Source organism: Pavona decussata, unplaced genomic scaffold (assembly GCF_977016875.1).
Source record: "Pavona decussata unplaced genomic scaffold, jaPavDecu1.1 SCAFFOLD_244, whole genome shotgun sequence".
NCBI classification, from domain to species: Eukaryota; Metazoa; Cnidaria; class Anthozoa; order Scleractinia; family Agariciidae; genus Pavona; species Pavona decussata.
Window position 1 is genome coordinate 1,257,972 of NW_028145649.1, and position 24,814 is coordinate 1,282,785.

The 24,814-nt window shown below is 38.8% G+C and overlaps 1 protein-coding gene across 1 annotated transcript; it reads right to left on the bottom strand.

The window, feature by feature from the left end:
- Nucleotides 1-1,197: 1,197 nt before the first annotated feature.
- Nucleotides 1,198-19,318, bottom strand: LOC146457329 (N-fatty-acyl-amino acid synthase/hydrolase PM20D1-like). Its single transcript, XM_085092040.1, has 12 exons — nucleotides 18,995-19,318; nucleotides 18,608-18,840; nucleotides 15,632-15,718; nucleotides 14,160-14,293; nucleotides 13,339-13,458; nucleotides 10,906-10,984; nucleotides 9,844-9,905; nucleotides 9,683-9,761; nucleotides 7,865-7,936; nucleotides 6,052-6,165; nucleotides 5,632-5,683; nucleotides 1,198-4,105 (listed from the first exon to the last, which is right to left on the bottom strand). The coding sequence occupies exons 1-12, from the start codon at nucleotides 19,248-19,250 to the stop codon at nucleotides 3,879-3,881; spliced, it is 1,515 nt and encodes a 504-aa protein (XP_084948166.1). The 5' UTR covers nucleotides 19,251-19,318; the 3' UTR covers nucleotides 1,198-3,878.
- Between the last annotated feature and the right edge of the window lie 5,496 nt (nucleotides 19,319-24,814).

Genomic DNA, 24,814 nt, shown 5'->3' on the forward strand with positions numbered 1-24,814 from the left:
CTTCAGCCATGACAAGGGGCTATGTTGTGTAAGTTGTCAACTGGTCAGCCTCTCAGCTATTGTTTTTTTTTTTTGTCTTTGTTCCCTTTGTGATATTAGTTTCTTTAATTACACATTCTGTAAAGTACATTAATTTTGATTATCCGGTAATAAAAATTGGGCTCTAGATATTAGCCTGTGACGCAGGTGTATTATTTTGGTTGAGTGCTATGGCCTTTGATCATTCTAATGTTGAAGGGCGCTATATGAGTAAATAAATTGTTATTAATTATTATAGCTGCCATCTTGGATGTTTAAAGCAGAGGAAGATTGGGAGAGTAGAAAATGTGACAATATTTAATAATTATCCTGCGAAATCGCACAGAATATCGCCTGATACTTAGGCCGGGTTGGCTAAAATCAGGTGATATTCTGCAAGACTGAGCAGGACTGTTTTATTATCCAACATTTTGATAACAAAGCACAGTTTTATTACATTCCTCTTCCCTACGCTCCAAGTAACATATATCGCAGAATATCTGTCGTGTACAAACAAGGAATATTGAATGCACCATGACCTTAATTGGACAGCGTTACAAGGTGTTGAATAACAATATTGGGCATATTATCAATGGCGACATCCTATGATGAGAATGATGTATTTTTCAAAGTGACACAGGCATACCGGGAAAATCAAAATCTCTGAGGGTTCCTATCAGGAGTCAAACGTAAGAGCTTCCAATAATTACTAGTTCGGATGCTCTACCACTGAGCTACAGGAGACTCGTGGGAGCTATTAGGCCATCAAACTAGGTTCATGGGACAAACATCCTGCATACCGCTAGGATTTCAATGTCAGTGTGAGGCATATGTACAATGGAATAAATGTGATAGTAAATTTTAAGCCTGGTGAGTGAATGACAATGATCTATTTTTCAAGGTGACACAGGCATACTGTGATATGCCTTGCAGCTGATAGGCAATATCAGGGTCTAGGTAAATATTCTAGGGTTAATGCTGGAGTTAAAACTTTGTCAAAACTTTGGCTTGTTTTTTTTTTTTTTTCTTTACTTACTTACTTTAGATAAGAGAAACACCTTCTGCTTGCTAAACTAGTGACCGTGAGCATGCATCCGTATATTTTCTTACCAGGTAAACTGAAGCGGATTTATGCACCACTGGTTAATATATCTAATGTCCACAAGGTGCCTAAAGTTACCTGGCTTAAATTCCGCATGGACGAGGTTCATAACAAGCAAAATTAGTTTGCGAGAAGTTCCTTCATCCGCTTAATTAAATAGTCGAACAATAAGAATACACGAGAGCCCGCAAAAATTGCCTACCGCTCGTAAAAACGTGACCGCGCGCGGGTGAAAAAGAGTAATTGTAGTACAGACACAATTTAACAACAAATCTCACGACAAGAAACGATAAAGAAAACAAAATCTTCTAAGCTCCTGGCACCCAGGTATCTCCTCTAGATTCCCCACTGTCAATGTAACTCATAAAAAACGTATTGAAAAACAATGCGAGGATGTACCAGGTAATGCTCCACCAACTTTATTAAATAATTTCGCGCTTTTTATTGACCAGCACTTGTTCAGTTATATCAAGAGACCATAGTCTCTTGGTTATATAAATCCTATACAAACTCATATTTTTTAATTAAATACTGTTGATGCGTAGATGCTTGGGTTTCCTGTTTCAAACTACAAGTCTTCAATGAAAACTCCAAAGAAACTAATAACAAGAAATTAAACCGAAGCCTACAGCTGTGGGTTTTTTTTTTTCAATGAGATTGCAACTTTTATTATTAATCAATCTTTTATTCCAGATGTAAAACTATTTCACAAGAAAACGCGACACCGCCACACAAGCATAAATTTCCTTCATTCGGAAAATTGCCTTCTGTTTCAGGTTAATTTCCTTCGTACGTCCGTACGAAACTCAAAGAGGTAGTGTCCCAGGATTTGGTGTCACTTTGAAAACCCAAAACGTTTTCCTATCAACAGAAACCTTAAATTGATGGTCCGGTTTTGTTTAAATATACAATAAATAGAGTATACTAATTCATAAAAAACGATTAAAATTATAATTTTACTGATTTACAAGGCTTGCTTGACCATAGGCCTTATCACGGTTATCGACGCCATTTTGACGAGTAGGCAAACAGGCTTGAAATAACAGTGTTTGTATGGAAATCCGATGTCAAATAATTTTCATAAAACATCGCTTCTGAAAAATTCATGAATTGGAAACTTTAGGCACTTGGAAAAGGATAAAAAAAAATTGAGGGATGCAGCTGGTGCCAGAAAGCGTCCTGTCGTGCTTTGAACTTTCAATACATTTCCTGTATTTTTTCCCGCGAACAATTTTGGCACAGCTAATCCCTCCAATTTTTTTCTTAAGATCCTTTTCCTGGTGCCAAAAGTTTCCAATTCATGATTTTTTTAGAAGCAATGTTTTATGAAAATTATTTGACATCGGATTTCCATACAAACACTGTTACATGTATTTCAAGCCTGTTTGCCTTCTCGTCAAAATGGCGTCAAAAACCGTGATAAGGCCTATTGTTATAAAATCGGTCAATTTCTTTTTTTAAGCGCCCAAGTGAGTCTATTGTGCGCGTTACTCGCGTAAGCTGTTCCATAAAAATGCCCACTATAGCTTAAGCTTTGTTTATGTATCTCGTACGGGGCTGGGGGTAAGATCAATTTCGTCTCCGCACCCCTCAGGTTACATGGCGTGTTGTGGTTGGTAATATTCCGGAGAAATCCCTTTAATTATTCTTAACATCCCAAATTAACACGAATGAAAAGGGAATTTAAAGGGGAAGTATGACGGGGATGTTGATTTTTTTTTGTTTGTTTGTTTGTTTTTTGGTGCAAATCAGTGGTGCAACAATACGTTCACTTCGTTACAAAATAATTCTTAAACACCGAGAAAAAGAAATTAACTGAATTCTTGAATAGAACAATTCAGAATCTGTTCTAGCACATTTTGGAAACTTCAGTTAACCTAATTAATTTTTTAATAAGTTGCTATCCGTTAGGACCAATTCCACCTGAACCGAGATGACAATTTATTTGAAGGTCTGGAGCGACCTGCACCGTTTGCAACGTCTTACATGATTGGTCGAGAAAACGAACAACAGAACAATGTTCCCAACCCAGAAAACAATGCAGCTGCACTTCATCAGGGTTCAGTGAAAATAGAGTTTTTGAAAGATGCAGGTCTACTGCAAGGTCTATGAGCAATTGTGTGCCTTAGTAAAATACAAGAGAGGTAAATTTCCTGAAGTAAAACGTACGCCCATTGGAACAGAAGCGAAGATGTTCATAACCCTGTGGGACGTTAAAGAACCCAGACACTGATCGCAAAGAGTAGGGCATGGAGTTCCCGGTGTGCTGGTCTGGTCTTTGTGCTGTTTCATGATTTCATGGGTTGGGTGGGTAGGATGAGGTCGCTAATGGGCATATGCTGATGTAAACCGCATTTGAATATATATGATTAGTATAAATCTACTAGTGTTCTATCACGAATGCCGTTCTCTGATTGGCTACGCTACTCGCTATCTATTCTGTGATAGATAGTGAGTAGCGATTTTCAACAAAATGGCGCCCGCTTCTTCGCGTTTTCGAAGTGTCTGCGATGAGGAAATAGATAATTTACTTGTTTAGTTTTGAACGACTAGTAGATTTATACTAAAACAATTAGATTATTCGCTCTCGATTTCTATGCGTGATAGTTGATTCGGGCTTCGCCCTCATCAACTATCACGCGATAGAAATCTCGAGCTCATAATCTAATTGTTAAATAGAAAATGCGGTATATAAATGCATTACCATTACCATTACCATTAGATGAAATTATGGCCGTTTTTGGTATTAATTCCTCAGTTACAGTTCGCTATGAGGCTGATCTGTGGCTATACTCGCAGCATCAGCATTTCTTATCAAGTGATAAAAATAGTTAATTGTCTTCTCGTAGTTTTTGACTCCCAGTCTCTCGTTGAAGCCGTGTATCCGTTTGGTGTCTTCGGGTGTGAGAACAGACGGCATAAAACGATACACAGCGTCTGTCAGCTCCAAATAGTGCTTAGTGTCCGTGTTTGCAATCATGAGCCCTAGAAATTACAACAGAAGGCATTAACAGCCCATTTTATAGTGGTCGTTCCTAGCATGGATACTCCAAAACAAGGCTGGACGCCTTATGGTGTTTACGCAATGTAGTATTATTAATCCTGATAGCCCTGACGTAGAAGAGAACAGAAAAGAACGCCATGTGGGCAAGGAACATCCGTTTTGGGAGTTTAGCACTGATAGACACTATTTAGACCTGAGCACTGACTTAAAAACGGTCAGCTGTCATTTGTTATCATGGCTAACTCTCTCAAATAAGTTAAAAACACCTAATTTTGCCAGCCAGCCCTCTTAGGTCTAGTGGATATGGATAGGACGTATGAAGCAAATGACCCGGGTTCGAGTCGTACACTCATTCGATTTTTTAAACTTCTTTTACCGTTTGAAATGCGATTTCTGTTGTGTAAAAATAAGAAGGTGTCCAACCTTGTCTTGGAGTATCCATTCCAGTAACAACCATTCAACAGTTGCGTTCCTAGTGACCTGGCCTGTGAGTGGGAGTGAGGCTGGAGGGAGGCTGGAGGTCATAGTGTTTTTTAAAATACAAACCTTGGTGATTTTCATATAAAAAATGAAAACTGAAAACTGAAGTCACTATCCGACAGTTTCAATCTGTGCAAAGATTTCAGTATTTCCTCTTGTACAAGCGAAGATGCACACTCCAATCACAGTTAAGTTTGGGAGTGTACGAAAACCTTGGACAATGTTTAACGTGAAGTACATTTTAGACCCTGAATAGTGCCTTATTACCGGATAAAGTTAGCCGGCTTTTGAACAAATAGGGGGCCAGAAGTTTCGACTACAGAAGTCTTGAGGCGATGACTGGCGATGACAAGATTGTTGTTTACACTCGATTGAGGAAACGTCTTCAGGTACATGTAAAAGGTATAACCCATGAACGATAAAACCCAACAGCTGTTTGGGAAACGTTTGACCTATGACCTTATTTGCATTCTTCTTGTTCTTGCTAGCAAATCAAAGCAAGTTTGAATTTTTAGGCTTAAAAATCGCACATTTCTCGCAAACGAGAGAAAAACAAGAAGTGTGCGCATGCTTATTACATCACCCTACAATTCCATCCGATCGCATCATTCTCACTTTGCACTGGACAATGCTTTTTCAATCGCGTGTATACTGGGTAACTGTTCGTTGGTCGCAGGGAGGTTTCTTATGTAAAAGAAAAAACTACATCCTCCAACTTTATGGGTAAAGACAAGGAAACACGGTAAAAAAGGAATCATAAATCTTTTTTGGCTCCTGTTTGGCGGATAAGTCGCTAACCAGCAGTGCAAACGTACTACTAACAACACTTTTGCCATTTTTTTTCACACAATCCCATACTTAAATTAGACATACGCCTTCTAGTCTAAACACAAATTATAGTGTTATAAGGAATTCTTGCACACATTTATTTGCCGCATAGCGACCTATCCAGTGGACAAAGTTATCCGCTCTTTGAACAACCGGGGCCAGGGGATATAAAGAACAAAACAGACAAAAAACGAATTACCTGGCGAAACACCTATATCAGGGAATACTTGACGCACGCTTTGGGATATGACCTACAAGTGCAAATGAAAAGGAAAAATTCAATGTTAGGTTCTCACGTTCTCCACCAAACGTTAAATTTGATCATTACACGTTGTTGTTTGGCAGAGTACTACGAAGAAATGTAACAAAATTTAAAACGCACGTGCAGAGCGATTGTTTTTCCTCATGAAACCTATTTCTTTGTGGCGTTCTCATTGCCGTCGCCGTCGTCGTTGCTTGAGTTGCCTAATGATATGAAAAAGCCGACACTGTGCATATTTCTTTCAATCATGCACAAGCTCCTTTGCAGCGGGTAACCTACGCCAACCCTGTGCGCGTGTTTTGCTTCTTAAAAAAGACGTTTTGTTGTCTAAATCAATAGGATTAACAAACACGTTACCTGGAAACCGAAAGCGTGCTTGTCCCAGGCAGAAACAGGAGATGGTTCAGCTGACTGCGTCACGCGGATGTCCACTCGATCGTCATTGATACAGCGTCGATCATGTTCAAGTACCTGGTTTTCAAAATGACAAATGATGTACTCGTATAAATGCTGCAAAATTTGTTGCACGCATTACTTACAGCCTGCGTCTAACCCTGACGCTGCTCCATCATTTTACAAAGGAAATATTGAGAATGATGTATTATTTAGTAAGTGACACAGGCATACTCGGAAAAAAATCCGAGTGCTCCTATCGGGAGTCGAATCTAAGACCTTCCGATAACTAGTTCGGATGCTCTACCACTTAGTACACGATACGAATAATAGCATCACATGCTCGAGGGTCGTGTGTAACTAGCTATTACCTAATTAACCTACAAAAAGAAATCCATAAAATACATCGAATGGATAATCAGACTTAAAGGTAAAAGTATGACAATGCAAAATGTACTTTTGTAATTATTATGTAATAGTAAATCTGAATTCTCTAAATGTGGGACCAGATTGCACCTTTCTGTGAAATTGCTTAAAACTGCAAGAGTCTTTAAAATAATCTGAGACAAAATTCTTTAACACAGCGCCTCTATAACGAATAGCATTTTTCATAAAACGAAAAACTGAGCTACAGGAGACTCGTGGGAGCTAAGGCCATTAAACTAGGTTTATGGGACTAACATCTTGCATACTGCTAGGATTGGAATGTTATGTGGCATATCCGCAATGGAATAAATGTGATGGAATATTTAAAGTCTGGTAAATAAATGAGAATGATGTATTATTCAGTAATTGACACAGTCATACTCGGAAAAACAATCCGAGTGCTCCTATCAGGAGTCGAACCTAAGACCCTATTGGTTCGGAAGCTCTACCACTGAGCTACAGGAGACTCGTGGGAACCTTAGGCCATTAAATCTTGTATACAACTAGAATTGGAATGTCATGTGTGGCATATGCGCAATGAAATAAATGTGATGGAAAATTTAAGCCTGGTGAATATATGAGGATGTATTATTCAGTAAGTGACACAGGCATACTCGGAAAAAAATCCGAGTGCTCCTGTCAGGAGTCGAACCTAATTTCTGGGGTGGTAAAATTAAGAAGCTGCGTGCAATATTGCTATGTTGCACCATCCGCCTAGGCCTTACAAAAACAAATCTTGTCCAGAATAAGTGTTCAAACACGAACAGTAATGAAGGCAACTTTTTGTAGGGCCTATTTTGATAAATTTGTCAGGTTGAAAGGTGCAAGGGTTGCACCGTCTCCAAGAGTTACACTTTTGGACCATTCCCAGTCATGGGTACCAGCTCACAAAGTATTTTGACGGCATCCCAAATTTAACTTAAACAACGAAAACGTCGACAGCAACGACAACGTCACTTGAAAGTATAGCTTCATTTTATTTGTGCTGCTTTGCAATTATTTCAACCCATTCAACTTGTACAAAAACAGCGAACTACTCAGGAACGAAATTGGTAGGCGTAGCGTCCGACGTGCAAGGCGATTGTTTTTGCTCACTAGAGCTATTGTTTTGCTGCGTTGACCTTGCTGTCGTCGTTGCTTAAGCTCCCTACTTGTATGGGGCCTAAGACATCGTATTGTACAGATCTAGCTCAAGCACATTGGAAGTTCATCGGCAGTGAAGAAATACTGGATACTTTAATTCGTAAGCGTTCATAGGTGTCTCGATCATTTGGATTATAGAACTGATAAAAGTAAAAAATTTCAACGGCCATTTGTTATCGGTACAGTCAAATTAAATTTATATTCTAACCTCTTCCAGTGTGTTTCCAGGATGGACTCGATGATTAACTGTAACTTTAGCTGAAGATGGGATCACGTTTGCCTGTTAAGATGGAACAAAATGTCACTAACAGGTGTCAAGGGAATGTTAAAAAGGTTATACCAACGGTCGTGGAGCAAAGTGGCTTTTTACGCTTTGCAACCACTTCATGTAATATCTAACGAGAGAAATCTCTGCAGACAAACGTTCATTTTGTTTAATTACTTCCCGATCATATAAATATTACAATAAAGATTCTTTTGATCACAGGCTATTAGTGTCATTGATTGTCATCATTGCTCTCAAAGTTCTCCCCAGATGATCTCCTAAACTTCACTTGTCTAATCTTCTGACATCATAGTACAAAGTAAACTATTGGGCAATTAACAATCTGAGCCCAGTTGTTCAAAGAGCGGATAACTTTATCCACTGTATAAGTCGTTATCCAGCGGAGCAAATGTACTCCAACCAATGCTTTTGGCAAGTTTTTCACACAATCCCATTCTTAAATTTGACATATGCTTCTACTCTATTCACAAATTATAGGACAATCGTGAAAATCTTGCACAAATTTTATCTGCCAGATAGCGAACTATCCAGTGGATCAAATTATCCGCCCTTTGAACAACTGGGGCCTGGAGATTCTATCGATGCTTGGTAGGTAGGCACAAAAATTACCCTTTTTCTTAGATCGTTTTCGTATGTGAAGCCAACTCTCTGTATTACAGTGAAGTCAACGGTTAAAAACTTTATATATTAGTTGGTCAATGTTCCCAATTTTGGCCATTTGATGGCTGACACCTGTATAAGCCTTTGTATAATAAGCTGAATTTTACACGCATTTTGATTGGTTCTTACTTATGATCTATTGGAGGACAGACGCATAGATGACGTCACCATTAACAACTTTTGCCTCTTTCTTATATAAAACAAATAGATTCCATGTTGCAGTGCGTCTTTTCAGAAATAGATCATAGAACATCAGTGACACCACTTGTTTGTTCTTACCACATTTTGACATCATCTGTGATCTGTTACTGAACAGACGCACGGCAACATGGAAACTATTTGTTAAATGGGTGGCTGATTTAGAACTTTGTATAAGGTTGTGGCCCCTTGTGTAGATCTTTTAGAATTTAAAAGAATCCCGGCCTCTACACTCATATAACGTGGGATAAACAATGAGGGGAGAGGTGGGGTTCGGGGTGGGGACGGCTTCTGAAGACAGAAGTCCAACACAAAAAAGGCCCTTGCGAAAATCCCTTCTAGTACTCCGTGAAGAAACGTAAGTGCCCAGTTGAGTTCAGATCGCTTGTTTTTGTTTTAGCTTAGATTTACGGAAGTCTTTGCATTGGCCTTAAATTCCTTCAGGAAACCTTGCTCCAATGTTTTGTCCGCTGCTTGACATTTCGTTTTGTGAAGAAAACGAACATCTTTCCCATAATCATAGCTTTTTATTGCAAACGAAGCTCAAAGCAGAGGATAAAACATTTTAAACGTTTCTTGAAGGAATTCAAGAGGCCACATGCAAAATCTCCGGTGAATCTGAGCTAAAACGACAAAAAATCGATCTGAAATGCACTATAGGTGGTTTGCAACCAATCTCTAGAGATCCAAAACACGATGGTGCGGCAGCCACGCTGGATGACAGAACCTTTTGTTTTGTCATCCAACATGGCCGCCATGCCATGGTCTTTTTGGATCTCCAGGGATTGGTTGCAAACCACCTACAGGATGGTTGTACCTGCAGCTCTTCAATTGGTAAAGGAGAAATCTTGAAAAAAGAATACATCCACGTCATGCAAATACCTTAACGCCTGCATTGAACTGAGTGACAGCAGTGGTTGTCCGAAGAAAAGCATTTGTTGAAGGCTTCCTCTCCAGGACTCTAAAGTGTAAAGAAAAGTAGACATGTGATGCGTACAAATTAGGGTTCAAACTGTGAAAACAAATGACAAGGGACAACTTACTTTATGAAAATGGGGCTAAAAAGCCACAAATTGGCCACAATGATCCTCAGATAAACTGGAACCTGAAAAATAAAAGGAAACACATTTTATTGATTGATAATAAAAACAACACTTCCACGATGCCAAAATATTACAAGCCTGCATGCCACACCGTTTCCACTTGACAAGGTTTTTTTTTTTAAAGATTCTCAGCAACTTGCTGACTTTCCAACTTTGGGAGCAGAGTTGAAAACTGGAAAATTCAAACATAAAAGCTGCAAATCGTAATCTCACAGTCCTTGCATTTTTAATGTTTAGCTGAAATGCAATCTATAATGTAAAGCTCTCAAAAACAAGAAAAAAGTAACAATTTTTTTTTTCAACTGGCATTTGGCACTGCACTGTAAATGTTCCTTTCACTCTATAAGGGCTTCGTGAGTGGTTTAGCTGGTACTTTCAAAAACTCATTAATTCATAAGCTCATTGACCTATCAAATGGTCGATAATACATCACGTGCGGTGACTTTATATCGATAAACCTTCTCCTTATTAGTATACGGTGTTTAATCAGCTGATAAAACACTCCTCATTAGTATGCGGTGTTTTTCTCGAATACTAATTTCCAACGTTCACAAAAGCATAACTGTTATGAACTCTATTGACACACGCTTTTCCGGGAATGTTTTTGATGCCGTTCAAAAAACTTGCAGCACGTGTTTTATCGGGTCTAAAACCACTCGGCGTTTAAACCCTATAAAACACTCCTGCTCGTTTTTTAAGCATTACTTTAAAAAGCGAAAAAAGGATTAGCAAGCAACAACTCCTGCAATGTAAATTTTCAGCGAAAGCATCCCAACATATCAAACTATATTTAATAATTAGCTGACAAAAATGTGTCTTTAAAAAGTCACAAAACGATCTTAGAACACAGCTGGAGAAAATATTTAAGAATTTTACTGAAATGTCCTCGTTAAGTGCCTCTGTGATCATCTAGATGGCAAACTATCATTCGGGTATAATTATATAACTGAGATATTGCAGTTACTTTCAATTGATAACATTGAGTTTTTTGTCTACCATTACCTGAGGAGCAAAGCTTTCAAACATTTCTCTTACTGGACCAGATGAATCAAACACAACAGGCATTGGACAGGCTTCTAATCTGAGTTGTTAAATAAACAATGATTGGATGAATGGAGTGAACTCAGGCAGAAGGTCCTTATGTGGCATTAACCTGTAAAAACGTCACAGATTTTCTGGTTCTTTTTGCACTACAAATTGTGGCTACAGAACAACAAACGGTGGTACAAACTAAGGTAAGTATTCTTACATTTGGTGATAGAAAGAGTCTTGGGTGCAGTGGTTGAAAATTATGTATGTGGGGCATTGGTTGTAGAGAGGGTGTTTGTTGGGGTGGTTCCAGCGGTTGCAAGGTAAGTATTCCTGCAGTGGCTGCAAAGTATAGATATGGAAGGTCAGTTGTACAAAGGGTGTTTGTTGCGGTGGTTGCAAGGGTTGCAAGGTAATGGTTACATTTGGTGATATAAAGGGTCTTGCTTTCAAAGTATGTATGTGGGAAATTCATTGTGGAGAAGGGTGTTTGTTGCGATAGTTGCAAGGGTTGGAAGTAAAATATGCTTACAATTAGTGATAAAAAGCGTCTTGATTGCAGTGGTTGCAAAGGATGTATGTGGGAAAATGCTTGTAGAAGGGGTGTTTCATGTGGTGCTTGAAAGGGTAGCAAGGTAAGTATGTTTCCATTTGGTATTAGTATAAATCTACTAGTGTTCTATCACAAATGCCGTTCTCTGATTGGCTATTGGCTATTCTGTGATATATAGTGAGTAGCAGTTTTCAACAAAATGGCGGCCGCTTCGCTGCGTTTTCGAAGTGTCTGCGATGAGGATATAGATAATTTACCTGTTTAGTTTTGAATGACTAGTAGATTTATACTAAAACAATTAGATTATTCGCTCTCGATTTCTGTGCGTGATAGCGATAGAAATCTCGAGCTCAAAATCTAATTGTTAAATAGAAAGGGTCCTGGTTGAAGTGGATGCAAAGTATTTATTTAGGAAATTAGTTGAACAAAGGGTGTTTGTGGCGGTGGTTTGAAGGGATGCAAGGAAAGTATGCTTACATTTGGTGCTAGAAAGGGTCCTGGTTGCAGTGGTTACCAAGTATGTATTTGGGAAATTGGGTCTAGAAAGCGTGTTTGTTGCGGTTCTTGTTATTGTTGCTAAGAAAATATACTTAAATATGGTGGAAGAAAGGGTCTCGGTTCCAGAGGTTGCAAAGTATGTATGTGGGAAATTATTGCTAAAAAGGCTGTTTGTTGGGGTGGTTGCAAGGATTGTAAAGTAAGTATGGTTACATTTGATGATAGAAAGGGCCTTGCTTGCAGGGGTTGCAAAGTGTGTATGTTGGACATTAGTGGTGATTGAACGGGTCTCAGTTGCAGTGCCGGGTTGCAAAGTATGTATGTTGGCTGTACAAAGGGTGTTGTTTGCAGTGGCTGCAAAGGTTGCCAATTAAATATGTGACTATTTAGTAGTAAGCAGATCGTCATTGCAGTGGTTGCAAGGGTCGCAAGGTCAGTGCTTTATGCTTACATTTGGTTATAGAAAGTCTTGCTCGCAGTTATAGTTGCAAAATTATGTATGTGGGAAATAGTTCTACAAAAGGTGTTGGTTGCAGTGCTTACAAAAGCTTCCAACCAAATATATGACTATTTAAATAACCAGTCAACAGATGTCAGCTGAGATGTTGGTTGCTGTGATTGGAAGGTAAGTATGCCAAGATTTGGGGATATATAGAGAGGGTCTTCGTTGCAGTGGTTGCAAAGTATGTATGTGGGAAATAAGTTCTACAAAGAGTGTTAGTTGCAGTGGTTGGAAAAGTTTCCAATTTATATGTGACTGTTTAGTAATAATTTAAGTATTGAAACCTGATTTAGTTTTTATTTCCCTTTGTCTCAGATTAATATGGTAATGAATACAACACAAAGGTAAGTATAAAAACTAAACTGGTTTGAAAAGTTTTAAACCAAAAAAGAAAGTTAAACCTCAACTGATACATAGGTAGAGAGAGATCTAGTACAACGTTCCCTCACTTACAGGTAGTAGCTAAATTGCAGAGGAACCAGAGAGGTGAGATCAGATGTTAGCATATTACTAGTCTAGACGGACAGACGGATGCTGGAAATTGCTGGATAGATAGATAGCCTTTAGTGACTACCTGGCTGGCTGGTAGAGCAAGGGTGTTGAGATCAAGGAAGTAAACTGTTAACCCTTCAAGCCCTAACAGTGATCAGCATCAAATTAATTTCTCCTTGTAATATCAATTAATGCCTCTGAGGCCAAGAGAATTAAGAACAATTATCGTCACCTAAGGGGAATTTTCTTGATAATTATTTTAATTACTTCTCTCCAGTACTTTTACAAGAAAAGTATGGGGACAAGATAGGAGAATTTGTTCTCTGATATTAGGGGTTAAAGGGCTAAATAGGGCAATTACTTAGCTACAGCTTTTGACATGATTCCAATACTTGTTTCCTGTGGAGGCATAGAAGAGTGTCCAGCAGATGTGTGAACACTTAGTTGTGCCATGATGTAACCTTTCTCTGCCACTCCAATTCTGAAAGGAACATGCAAAGATATGGGCAATGTTTCAGGGACAATCAGCTTGTCAACCTAAGACAAAAGTGAAGGGAGGGAATTCCAAGAAAAAGTGGCTTACGATTTGACAATAGGACCTCAGCTCTTCCATTTTTCTTTTTTTTAATTGAAAAGGTGCCTGGAAAAAAGCCCTAAGTGACTTCTGATAAACTGCTAGAATCTCCTTCCAAATTCAGTGTCTTGTTTTCACTTGTGAAATAAAAGGAGGATTTGACCTCAGTTACATCAAAAGTCACTTAGGGCCTTATTCCACACACCCCTTCAATTAGAAGGCAAAAGAGGTCAATATATTTAAAACGATGCTTCCACATACCCAATTTAAACTAGAAGATAAAATGGTTTACCATACTCATTTTCAGAAAGAAATTATTATGTACAGAAAGCACCCAGTTGTCTTAAGATGTGCTTTACAAATGCTATCCAGCCCTGATTCCAATGAACAGCTCAAAAACCACGCTCTTTAGGTGGCACAGTGATCCATACAGCTTCATACATAGATGGCAGTACCCACCAACTAAATACCCCTACCGGCAAGGCTGAGAGGACCCCCTCCCCCTGGATAGATCACAAGACTAGTTCAACGTGGGATGAAACCTTGTCAGTTTAATTTATGCCAAACTGTACCTGTAATAATGAAGTTACTTAATGTATAGTACTCACAAAGCAAATGGTATTTTCATCCCTGGGATGGCATCCTTGACAATGACTGTTCCCTCATCCACAATAAATTCCAATGTAATTTCCTGTGACTTCAAATATGCTGCAATTTGCATGGCTCCATCAATTCCAGAGACCTAATATTAAAAAATAATTGAAATTTTTGAATTTAAAATCCTCAAAAAAGCAATGATGAGTTTTGATGGAAAGAGTTGTTAACTGATGCTTAATTTGGTTGTTGTTTTGATGGTTGTTGTCTAAAAGCATCCGACAAAAACCCTTTGAGAGGGAAACGGCCCCCGGCTAGTGACAATCTTGGACAACATAACCTCAGTCTCTAGAATTTCTCTCATCAGATCAGGAGGTGGGGGGAGGGGTGGGGATACTCCCCTATGTAAGCTATGTGTATGCACAGTACAGTAGTGGCCAAGGGCAATAGGGAGCTCTAGCACTTGTGTTATTATTTGGTACATTTCTTTGCCGTCATCAGCAAAACCACAATGTGAAATGACCAAATTCAAGGTTTTTCAGAGAACGTCAGCACAAGACAGTGAGTTTTTCATTATCCTTTGTTACTTGAACGTCATTCCTATCAATTTGGTTCCCGGATACTTCGCCCACATTTTACAAGTTGAACAAATTGGAATAATCGCGAAGTAATACACGTAAAACGAACTTCAATTTTCAGTAACGTTCTCATTGGTGTTGCCGTCGTCATTGCTAAAGCTCCCTAACATATTGGTCTTTGGGGAGTTTTAGTACGTTTGAAATAGGGTATAGATTTTGACCATTTTGGTCTAAAATGGGGTCTAGATTTTAAACATTTGGGTCTGAAAGGCTGAAAATGGGTATGGATTTTACAGTAACAGGTAATGGTATGGAGTCTAGAAACCAAGGTCTGAAAAAGGGTTCTGGGAAATTACATATTACTACAGGAATGAGAAAACTGATGCAGGTGCATGTACTGTAAATCACAATAATTAAATAAATATTGTTTTGGAGCACCTTGTCTAGTAAATGAGTTGAAAAACTCTTCTAATATTATTAGACTCTCTATCCCCTATTTCAGACCAAAATATGCAATTTCCTTACCCAACTGCAGATTTCAGAGCATGCTTATCCTCCAAAACACCATCATGTTATTTACCCACTACAAATACAGAAAGACTGAGATAAAAGTGGCAAACAAGTGAGTAGGAGTTGTGTAGGCCTTCCAATCCTTCACTTGTGGTACTCATGAAAATTAACTTTACCCAATTCTTGACCAGACCCTATTTCAGACAAAAATGGTCAAAATCTATCCCCTATTTCAGACAAAAAAGTTAAAAAACCATAGCCTTTGGCATCGCACATAGCAAAAACAGGCTATAATTATAATATAGAGTAATATCCCCCACTCTCGATCATCCATGCACAGGCTTTTACTTGATATAATAAGTGCTGAACCAGTTTCCTGTCCAAATATCCAAGCTTACCTCCTCATCATGTCCGAATGCAAGGAAAAAGCTGCGTTGTGGTTTCTGACCTTGCTTAAGAAGAAACTTTAGAGCTTCTAATGAACCCTATTAAAAAGCAAAAGAAAGAGAACTGAAAGTTACTTACCAAATCGGCTCACCTGTGTCTGTCCAGGGATCACAGATGTAGTGAAGAAAAACCTTAGCATGATCATTAATAAACCGAGTTGGCTCTTTTGGATTGTACATCTGCAAATGGTTAGACTTTCTAGTCTTCTTGGATAAGGACGATAAACCGTAGGTCCCGTGTCACAGCACTTCAATGTTCATAACCCTGTGGGATGTTAAAGAACCCATACACATATAATCGCAAAGAGTATAGGGCATGGAGCTCCGGTGTGCTGGTCTGGTCTTTGAGCTATTTCATGATTCATGGGTTGGGTGGGCTGGATGAGGTCGCTAAAGGACATATGCTGATGTCCGATCTCACCCTTGCACAGAAGTACATGTAAACCGCATTTGAATAATTATGTAAATAGAAAATGCGGTATATAAATACCATTATCATTACCATTACCATTGCATCTTTAAAATTATCCTCAAGGATATTGTGTTCAGTTGAAATTTCAGCCAGTGATTGTTACTGTGCATACATTCTGCTCATCGATCTGGAGATACCCGGGTTTCCTATGGGTGGAGACTAGTAATACAGGGATATTTTTGCACGGTTTAAAACTATGCAGAGAAAGCAGAACTTAGGAAGTGCTCTTGGTATCCCAAAAGAAAATTGGAGGTAACCATGCATTTTTCAGAGATAATAAAGCTTCAATTTGGAAAAAAATGCCATGTATTGCTTTGTATTTTACTGTGTTTTAGAATAACTGTTGCTTAATCATCTCTAAAAAATGCATGGTTACCCCCAATTTTCTTTTTGGATTCAATAGCCCTTGCTAGGATCTGCTTTCTCCGCATAGTCATACATCACACAAAAATACTTCTTTATTAGTAGGTACCGTCCTTAAGATGCAGGGCTTGAAATAATTTCTGGAGAGTCTCTGGACACGATGACCGGCCCAATTCATTTTCACTCGGTCACGTACCGTTTCTGGCCGGTCAAATATATATAAAATAAATAACTCCTAAAACAGGGGCCCATAAACCAAAACTGGCGTTATATATTTCCAAAAACGTTAGAGCACTTTAAAGCACACATTGTCAACAACAAAAGTAAATTACAGCAGCAAAATGAAAATAAGCTTATGTGTATTCGAGGGCATTTACTACATGACCAGCAAGACAAAAGGTTGACCGGTCAACTCCCAAATCAGTCCGGACATTGTCCGTTGACCGGCCATTATTTCGAGCCCTGAGATGGTGACAATTTGATGGTAGCCAACTCTTACCATCATCCCATGCACTCCATAATTTACCAAATTTGAAGCGAAATGGAATAACATGTAGTACATGTATATTTCAAATGAACTGCTCATTTTCATGGAGTGAGATAAACCTATTTTTTAAAAACTGGATCGTTGTATAATGCCATTTGAGCGATTTGATTGGCTAAGAGGCCATGGTATATGAGGCATTATACCATGGCCGAGAAACAGAGACCATTAAATTGTCTTCTAATTATTCTTACAAAGCGAAAATCAGCAAAATCGAGCAATATTTCTTGATTGTTTTTAATAAAACAATTATTCCACTCACGCTTGTTGGATATGAGATGATTATAGCCAACTCGGCGCTACGCGCCTCGTTGGCTATCTATCATCTCATATCCAACGCGCGCTCGTGGAATAATTGTTAAAATTATGCCTCATATAACCTAGATATGCCCCATATAAGGGAAACAGAACAAAACACAGAAATGCAGAAAGATCCACTGAGTGGGAATTGAACCAATAATACACCAATCCCATCATGAGTGCCAGAACCATTGAGATATCAACTTGAAGGCAATTTTAACCATGTAGCACTTATGGTACTTTGAATGTTAGCTCAAGGGAACCAAGATTTAATCAGACATTTGCTTCCAGACCTCTAAAAAAATGCTAGTCATCAAGACTTATGCTTATAAGACCAAATGCTGGTAACACAGTATATTAACATTTATGCCAACTCTCCCGGATTATCCGGGAGTCTTCCGGATACAGAAAGAATCTCCCGGTCTCCCATACGGGTGACTAAACCTGAGCCCGGATAAAAGCACCTTGACATCTTATTTGTATAAATTATAGGCTAGTATTTCAACTCAAATGTTCCATAAATTTAAAAAATATCGTTTGCATTCCTGTTTTGCCCAATCTGCCACAAACTTTGACAGAAACCAAAGAAAATACGCTTTTGTCATCATTGCAATATAAGCAACTGTCTGATTGGATATAAACGTTCAACCAATTTTAAGAGAGCAGGAGAAAAAAGCTCTAGTTTCGTGCGAATTTTGTGCCAATGGAGGGGGCGGGGTTAAGTGCATAAATTTTCTTTAGGGGAAGGGTAGGGTAATAAGGGAGGAGAAGGTGTTCAGAAGAAAAAATCTCCAGATTTCAGATCTTCAGAGGTTGGCATCTCTGTATTAAACACTTTATACTTTTACAACAAACAAATAACTGCATTTAGGTGTCAAAGGATTTACAGTGCAACAAACTCAACCCGGTTGAGTTCGTTGCACTGTAACAATGTAGCATTAACTGGGGACACTAAAAATCAGTAAAATAATTATACAAACTGATTATTACATTTGCTAAGAATCCAAACTGGTGGGAGACAAACTAGTTGGCTATTTACAAAGCAAAGTTTTGGATTTGAAAACAGGGCTACTGTGAAACAAATCCAAGTGGTCAGAGCGGGACTTGAACGCGGGGCCTCCAGATTACAAGTCGGGTGCCCTTACCACTTGGTCATGCCACCTCCCTGTTGAATTGTTCCTAATCAAAGCGAAAAAAGATGAGAAAGTAATTTCTTCTACCATTAAGGCATATCTCATTTTGGACTTACCATAACTCCATTCTTGACATCCAATGTTCCCCTTCCCCAGAAGTACCCATCCTGGACACGCCCTTCAAAAGGGGGTACTTCCCATGATTCATTGGAAGCTGGTACTACATCCAGGTGACTTGCAATAAGGTAAGGCTTTAGGGTGGGGTCACTTCCTTTTATGAACAACAACAAGCTGTAATCCCCAATAACTTTATGCTCTACAAGAGGATGATTGATCACATCTGAAAATTCTGTAGAAAGAAAAGTTAGAAATGCAATTTTATGGATAACTACAGAAAGATTTCGATGAGGTTTCTTCCCGGCTATGAGGCATAGTCGCAAATATTAATCTTATGCTTGATGGGCTATGTTCGCGCTACACAGGTCAAACTTTAATTTACTTACCTTCTAGGATAAATTGCAGAAATTTGTAAAGCTCTCCTCGATTGTAATTTCCGACATCGTAGGAAACGGTTTCGAAAGTGATCGCTTTTTGGAATCTCTTTTTGACAGTTTCATCTGCATTGATATAATCTAAATCACTGGGAAGGCATGGAACAGAAGCAGTTGGGTGATGAGAAAACTTCACCGTCCGTACGATGATGATTAAAACGATCGCAGAAAGCGCTGCAAGAAACAAATATGTGAAACGTCCCGCCATGTTTTTCTTCGTTCTACACCAGTCTCCCCGCAATCGCCACACTGTTCCGAAGATGGTCACGCGTCGGTCACGCGGTCAGTCACATCGCTGTAACGGATTTTTCTCCGAAACGAATTGGGGAATCCCCCATTTTCCCCCAACTAACATAATCAAACCGTTATACATGTATCAATTTTAAAAAGTTATCAATGATAAAAGATTTCCCCACGAACGTCCTTAGTTGTCGATCGTGGTGTTCGAACTTAGAAGGTCTTTGTTGAGAAATGGCAAGAGTTCAACTCACACAATAAATCTATTTTGTTACCAATTGCAAAATAATCGTTTCATATGTCTTGTGATTTTATAAACTTTCTTAAAATCACGAAAATGCTTGAAAACAAACAGGACTCCTATAGCCCTGTCGCTGTTTTTGAACACCGTGAAACCCAGAATCTCCCAGTATCTCACCACACCACGCAGCTCCCAGCCTGTGCACCAGGGGTAATCGGGGGAGGGGGGAGGGAAGGGAGAAAAACTGAGAGAAAAAATGGGGCGGATCCCCGATCACACCTGCTACGCATGCTCCACGGCTCCAAGACCAGTAAGTAAGCCATATCACCTGGGTCGGTGGCAGCTATGATCATGGATTTGGGCCTTGTTAGACGTCATGAGCTTAGATCTATAAAACACAGTACGATGCAATGCCCCACACGGTTCTCCATGGTGTTATTGAGACCAGCTGATAAACAAGTGGCTTCAGACAGACTGGTGACGAGCTAGTCGATCGAAAGGGGGGAGGGGAGGTAACGAGGTGGGGGACACGAAGCTTTAAGACTCCCAGTTCCACTCATCCCTGAGATGACCAAGGGTATTTTGTCATCAAGGTTATGGGTAATGGGTTCCCATCCAAGACTCAACTCAGTTCGAAAAACGGCGTCTCTTGAGTATAAATCAGAACTTCACTTGCCAGGATTAATGGGTAAAGCTGCCAATAGAATCAGAAAACAGATCTTCATGATGTAATGGAAATTATTTTATCTTATACCTAGCAAGAGGTGTTGCACCGCACTACAGGTGAATCTGTGGGCGAGACTCAATATCTCCAATAAGCCAACAACTTGAAGATTCAGCGTGCAATTGGTGGTGTAACTGACCGCGTTATGCTAAAGAATGACCTTCATATGATGGGAGCCCTGATCAGCTGGGCAACCTAAGTAGTTTTAACAGCAGACATAAACTTAGAAAATAAAAAATGAACTTCACTGAACATGTGCCGTTAATTAGGTATGTTTAAGTAGGTATGCCTAATTTTAGAAGAAGTGCATATGTAAAGGGAGCGCAATATCCACGTTGATCTTCGATTCATAGCCTGTTGTATGGTATGCAGATACTAAGTTCTGATTTTATTGACCTCAGAGGAAGTTTAGATGCTAAGACCGTGCGAGTACTGCCACAATTATTGCTCATCACAGGTTTCTTGAAGATATTCAGACCTTCTAAAGCAAAGTGATCCATTTAAAATAAAATAGATGTGAAATTGCTGCCGTTTTACAATAGGCAAATTTTGTGTTAGCGTGCTTGGAAATGCCGGTCTTAATTGAAAGCACCCAAAAGTTAGATGGGCCAATTTTTCTCGATTGATTTTTACTAACATGTACCGAATATCCCAGTAAGGCCAACTTCTGTAGCAAGTTTCATCGAAATCGGTTGACCCACGTTTCCAACCTCTGAGACACTTTCTCAATTTTAAATTTAGTGTGTTAAATTACACCCTGCTAGCAGAGCCTTTCTTTTGCTAAACAAAAGGAGGCTCTGCTTGCAGGGTCGTTAAATTGTTGCTTTCATAATTTTACTTTTCATTTTTAGTTTTAATTTGGTGTTTATTTAATTTAAAAACCTTTAAAATTCAGTGTTTTAATTTAAATTAATTAATTAATTAATTAATTAAACTGATTAATTAATTAATTAATTAATTATTAATTAATTAATTAAAAGAAGGACTGGTATTATTCCTGTAAACGTTTTCTTGCCTTTCATTTTATTTATTGATTTATTGATTTAATTATTTATTTATTTACTTATTTATTTATTTATTTATTTTGCTGTGAATCATCTCAATCTCAAACTCTTGGTAGCCTTAGAACTAATTAAATCTAGCGGTGAAAACGAATATAGATACACGAAACTATTGTGAAATCTGGGTTAACTTTAAATCCCACATCGGTTCAAAAAGATAGAGGAAAATTGGGCCGAGAAATTAAGTTTGGTACAAGGGGCTCAAGCCGTATGAAATTTTGACGAGAAGCCGTGTGTGAATTCACGATTCACCAAATGCTCGAGGCATAAACTGTTCTCAGGCCACTTAGCGACGTTAATCAGTTAAACTACAACCAAACTTTTCACCGATAAATCTGCTGTTTCGTTATTTCATTTTCAAAGTGGAAAATAATCCCTTCATTGATTTTTACTCACTTTTGCTTGGCCAAACACTTCCAAAATAGTCATGGCAGCCGCATTCCCTAATAAGATATGATATCAATTAAGACATGCTCCTCAGCAGTCTTCACGCATTGTTATTTGAGAGTGAGGAGAATGTGATAACGAAATATCAAAGTGGACTTTGCCATGTTATTCTTGAGATTTAAAGAAACTGGGGGCTGATTCTTAACCAATAAGGTCCGAATAATCTTGCTGATCAATTTTCTCACTCTATTAAACTCCAGCTTTAAAACTTCGTGAGACTTTTCAACCAGAGAAAACGCCCCAAAAAGAAAGAAACCAAAACGTAACTGATCAAGCCTGACAACAAATGCTAACTTGTAATAATAAAATACATTTATTTATTCACTCTTTCCTGTCACAATGAAAGGGGTGGGCTCCTGACTGGCAGAGGCAACCTTCGGCGCCTGTATAAGGTGACGTCTAGTCCTATTTGCTAGCAGAACAACTTAAAATGGACACGTCTTGTGACCCTTGTTGCCCGTTCGTCCAGACCATCATCATCGTCATAACTTAATGCTGCACGTTAAGCCGTTTACAATGATATAAACAGAGAAATAAAATTTGTTTTTAAGTCGAGGTCGAGTTACTGACGTGTATTTTAGACAAATCCTGTGTTACATAGATGTGTCGATGAAAAACATTTTTTTGGTTAATTAATACGTCATATTTTATTTTGCAAGAATTATATTCACGCAAAAAACAAACAAAAACAAAAAACAACAACAACAATAAAAATAAAAAATAAAAATAAAAAAAAAATAGAAAAAAACGAGTAAGAACCGGAGCGCGTGCTCGCTTACTCTAGCATCAGTCACCTAAATGCATAATTGACCAATGGGAGTGGGCACTTAACAGTGGAACCTCTATTTAACGAAGTCCTCGATATAACGAACAATATTCTATGTCTCGGCCAAAGTTACAGTAAAATATATGGAACAGAATCTCGATATAACGAACAAAATCCGGAAGCCCAAACGTAAAATGTGCCTCGATATAACGAATTACAATGTCAACAGGCGACAGAAGATTAACGCTGAACAGATCAACAGTCAACAAATCCTTTTTATCCTTATGATGAAGAGACAGCAACTTTTCAGTCAACGGCTTATTATATCTCATAGACATTGGCAGAGGGTCGTACAGGGGGGGTCTCTTGCACGGTTCACGAACAGAAAAAATAGCAAATCACGGATCACAGAAATGAAAATTTCGTTTTCAAGCTCTTCACGGGTCACGCAAAACCTTCAGGTCACGGATTACGAAGAATAATTTATTACATTCACGTTTCACGGGAAATAAAATCAACTAATCACGCATCACAAAAAAACCCCTGTACGACCCTCTTGGCACTATAGTATTTCGACATCAGCATTGAATTCCGTGACAGATGTCACCTGTGTTACAAATCAATCATTAACTATGACCTCGATATAACGAACATTTTGGTCGTTTCCCCTCAAGTTCGTTATATCGAGGTTTTCGATATAACGAACCCTCGATTTAACGAACAAATTTGGCCGGTCCCCAGCGACTTCGTTAAATCGAGGTTCCACTGTACTTTGTCCTGAATGTAAACATATGAAACATATATTTTGAACTGTGGATGAAAGATCAAATAGAAGAGAGTTCCGTGATTCGAGGATCTTTCTTCTATTTGATTTTACTTTCAGTCTGTTATAACGTTAAATACGTTAGGAAGTACGCTACCCCCAACTAACCTCCAGGGTTTCCAACGAATAGCCGATAGTGACAGCCGCTTACTATCTCCTTCATGACAGTTCAAATCAGAAAAAAATCTTCATCCTTGCTGTACATTTCCTCGTTGCCTTTAACTTAGAGACCCTGCCTGGGCGATAAGCAAGGATGTCACAGTGATACGATCTTGTGACGAAAGCCCTGGGTTTGCAAGAATATGTCCCCGGCTGGAATCCGATCGTAATGGATTTTTTAAACACCCCAGCTACATATACGTTCGCTGTTAATAATTTCCTTGAACTTCGTCATTTTTGCAGTTAATTTTTCACTTCACTTTCTTTCCCCGAAGAAGACGTATTTTTACTGAATTCCTATTTTATGCTCTGGAAATAAAGTGATATGCATTTCACAATTAAATACCCATGTCAAATTGAATACACTCACGGTAATTGTAAAGAAAACCCAAAAATATTGACTCAGAACACTTACCGCAATTTATTAACCTCTTACTAACCGAGCGCGAGGGCCGTACTGGGGAATATTGGCCCGAGGTCGTGGCAGTACGAACCGAACGCAGCGGTTTGTTTTTGAAACTCACAAAAGGGTTTCGTCGATCCCAGAAAATTTACTAGCGCATCACAAAGTACGGATCAAGAAAAGGTTGCTGTGAAAATCATATTCCACTTTAAAGAAGCAGCATTAAGTCAATCGTCCTCATTGCTCTCATCTCTGGCTCGCAAACCCAAGTGTAGGAATAAAAACCACCACACAGTTCTTTGAAGTGCAACTGAATTGGAGTCGCCGAATTCTTTGTCTCTTTTTCGTTTTCGTCAATCGCCTGCGCGGCTTGCAGCTTGTTTGTTCTGTTGTGCTAGAACTAGCAGCTAGAACTCATTATCCTTGAGTATGTTGAATGGATATTTCTTCTCAGATAAGTATCGCTGTATATTGCGCTGAAAACTGGAAAATGTTGCTGGCTCGTATTCACTATTTTTCCTGCGTAAGTTCATAAAAAAAAATTGACAAAAGGTGGTCAAGCTCGGACGCAGGTAGGCTTTCAATTGTTTGACTGTTCAAGCCATTTGATTAGCTCCAATAAAACGGAGTAGAGTGTTCATATCAGTAGACGTCTCCCTTTTGTGTTTTCACTTTTCTGTTTGTTTATAAAATCGTCAATGGCTTCCTGGCTTTCGCTGATGCCTGCTTTAGAGGTTTCTAGATCTTCGGGATAGTAAAATTTGCTTTGTAAATGATATTTTTCTTCATCCATGTTGGAATCAGACTTTTGGGTAGTTTCTTTATGAAGAATGAAAGTATTTTCAGGTTTTCTTTTCGCAGTTTTAGCTGCAAATTTTCAAATTTGCCGCTGCGGTCGCAAACAAAAATAC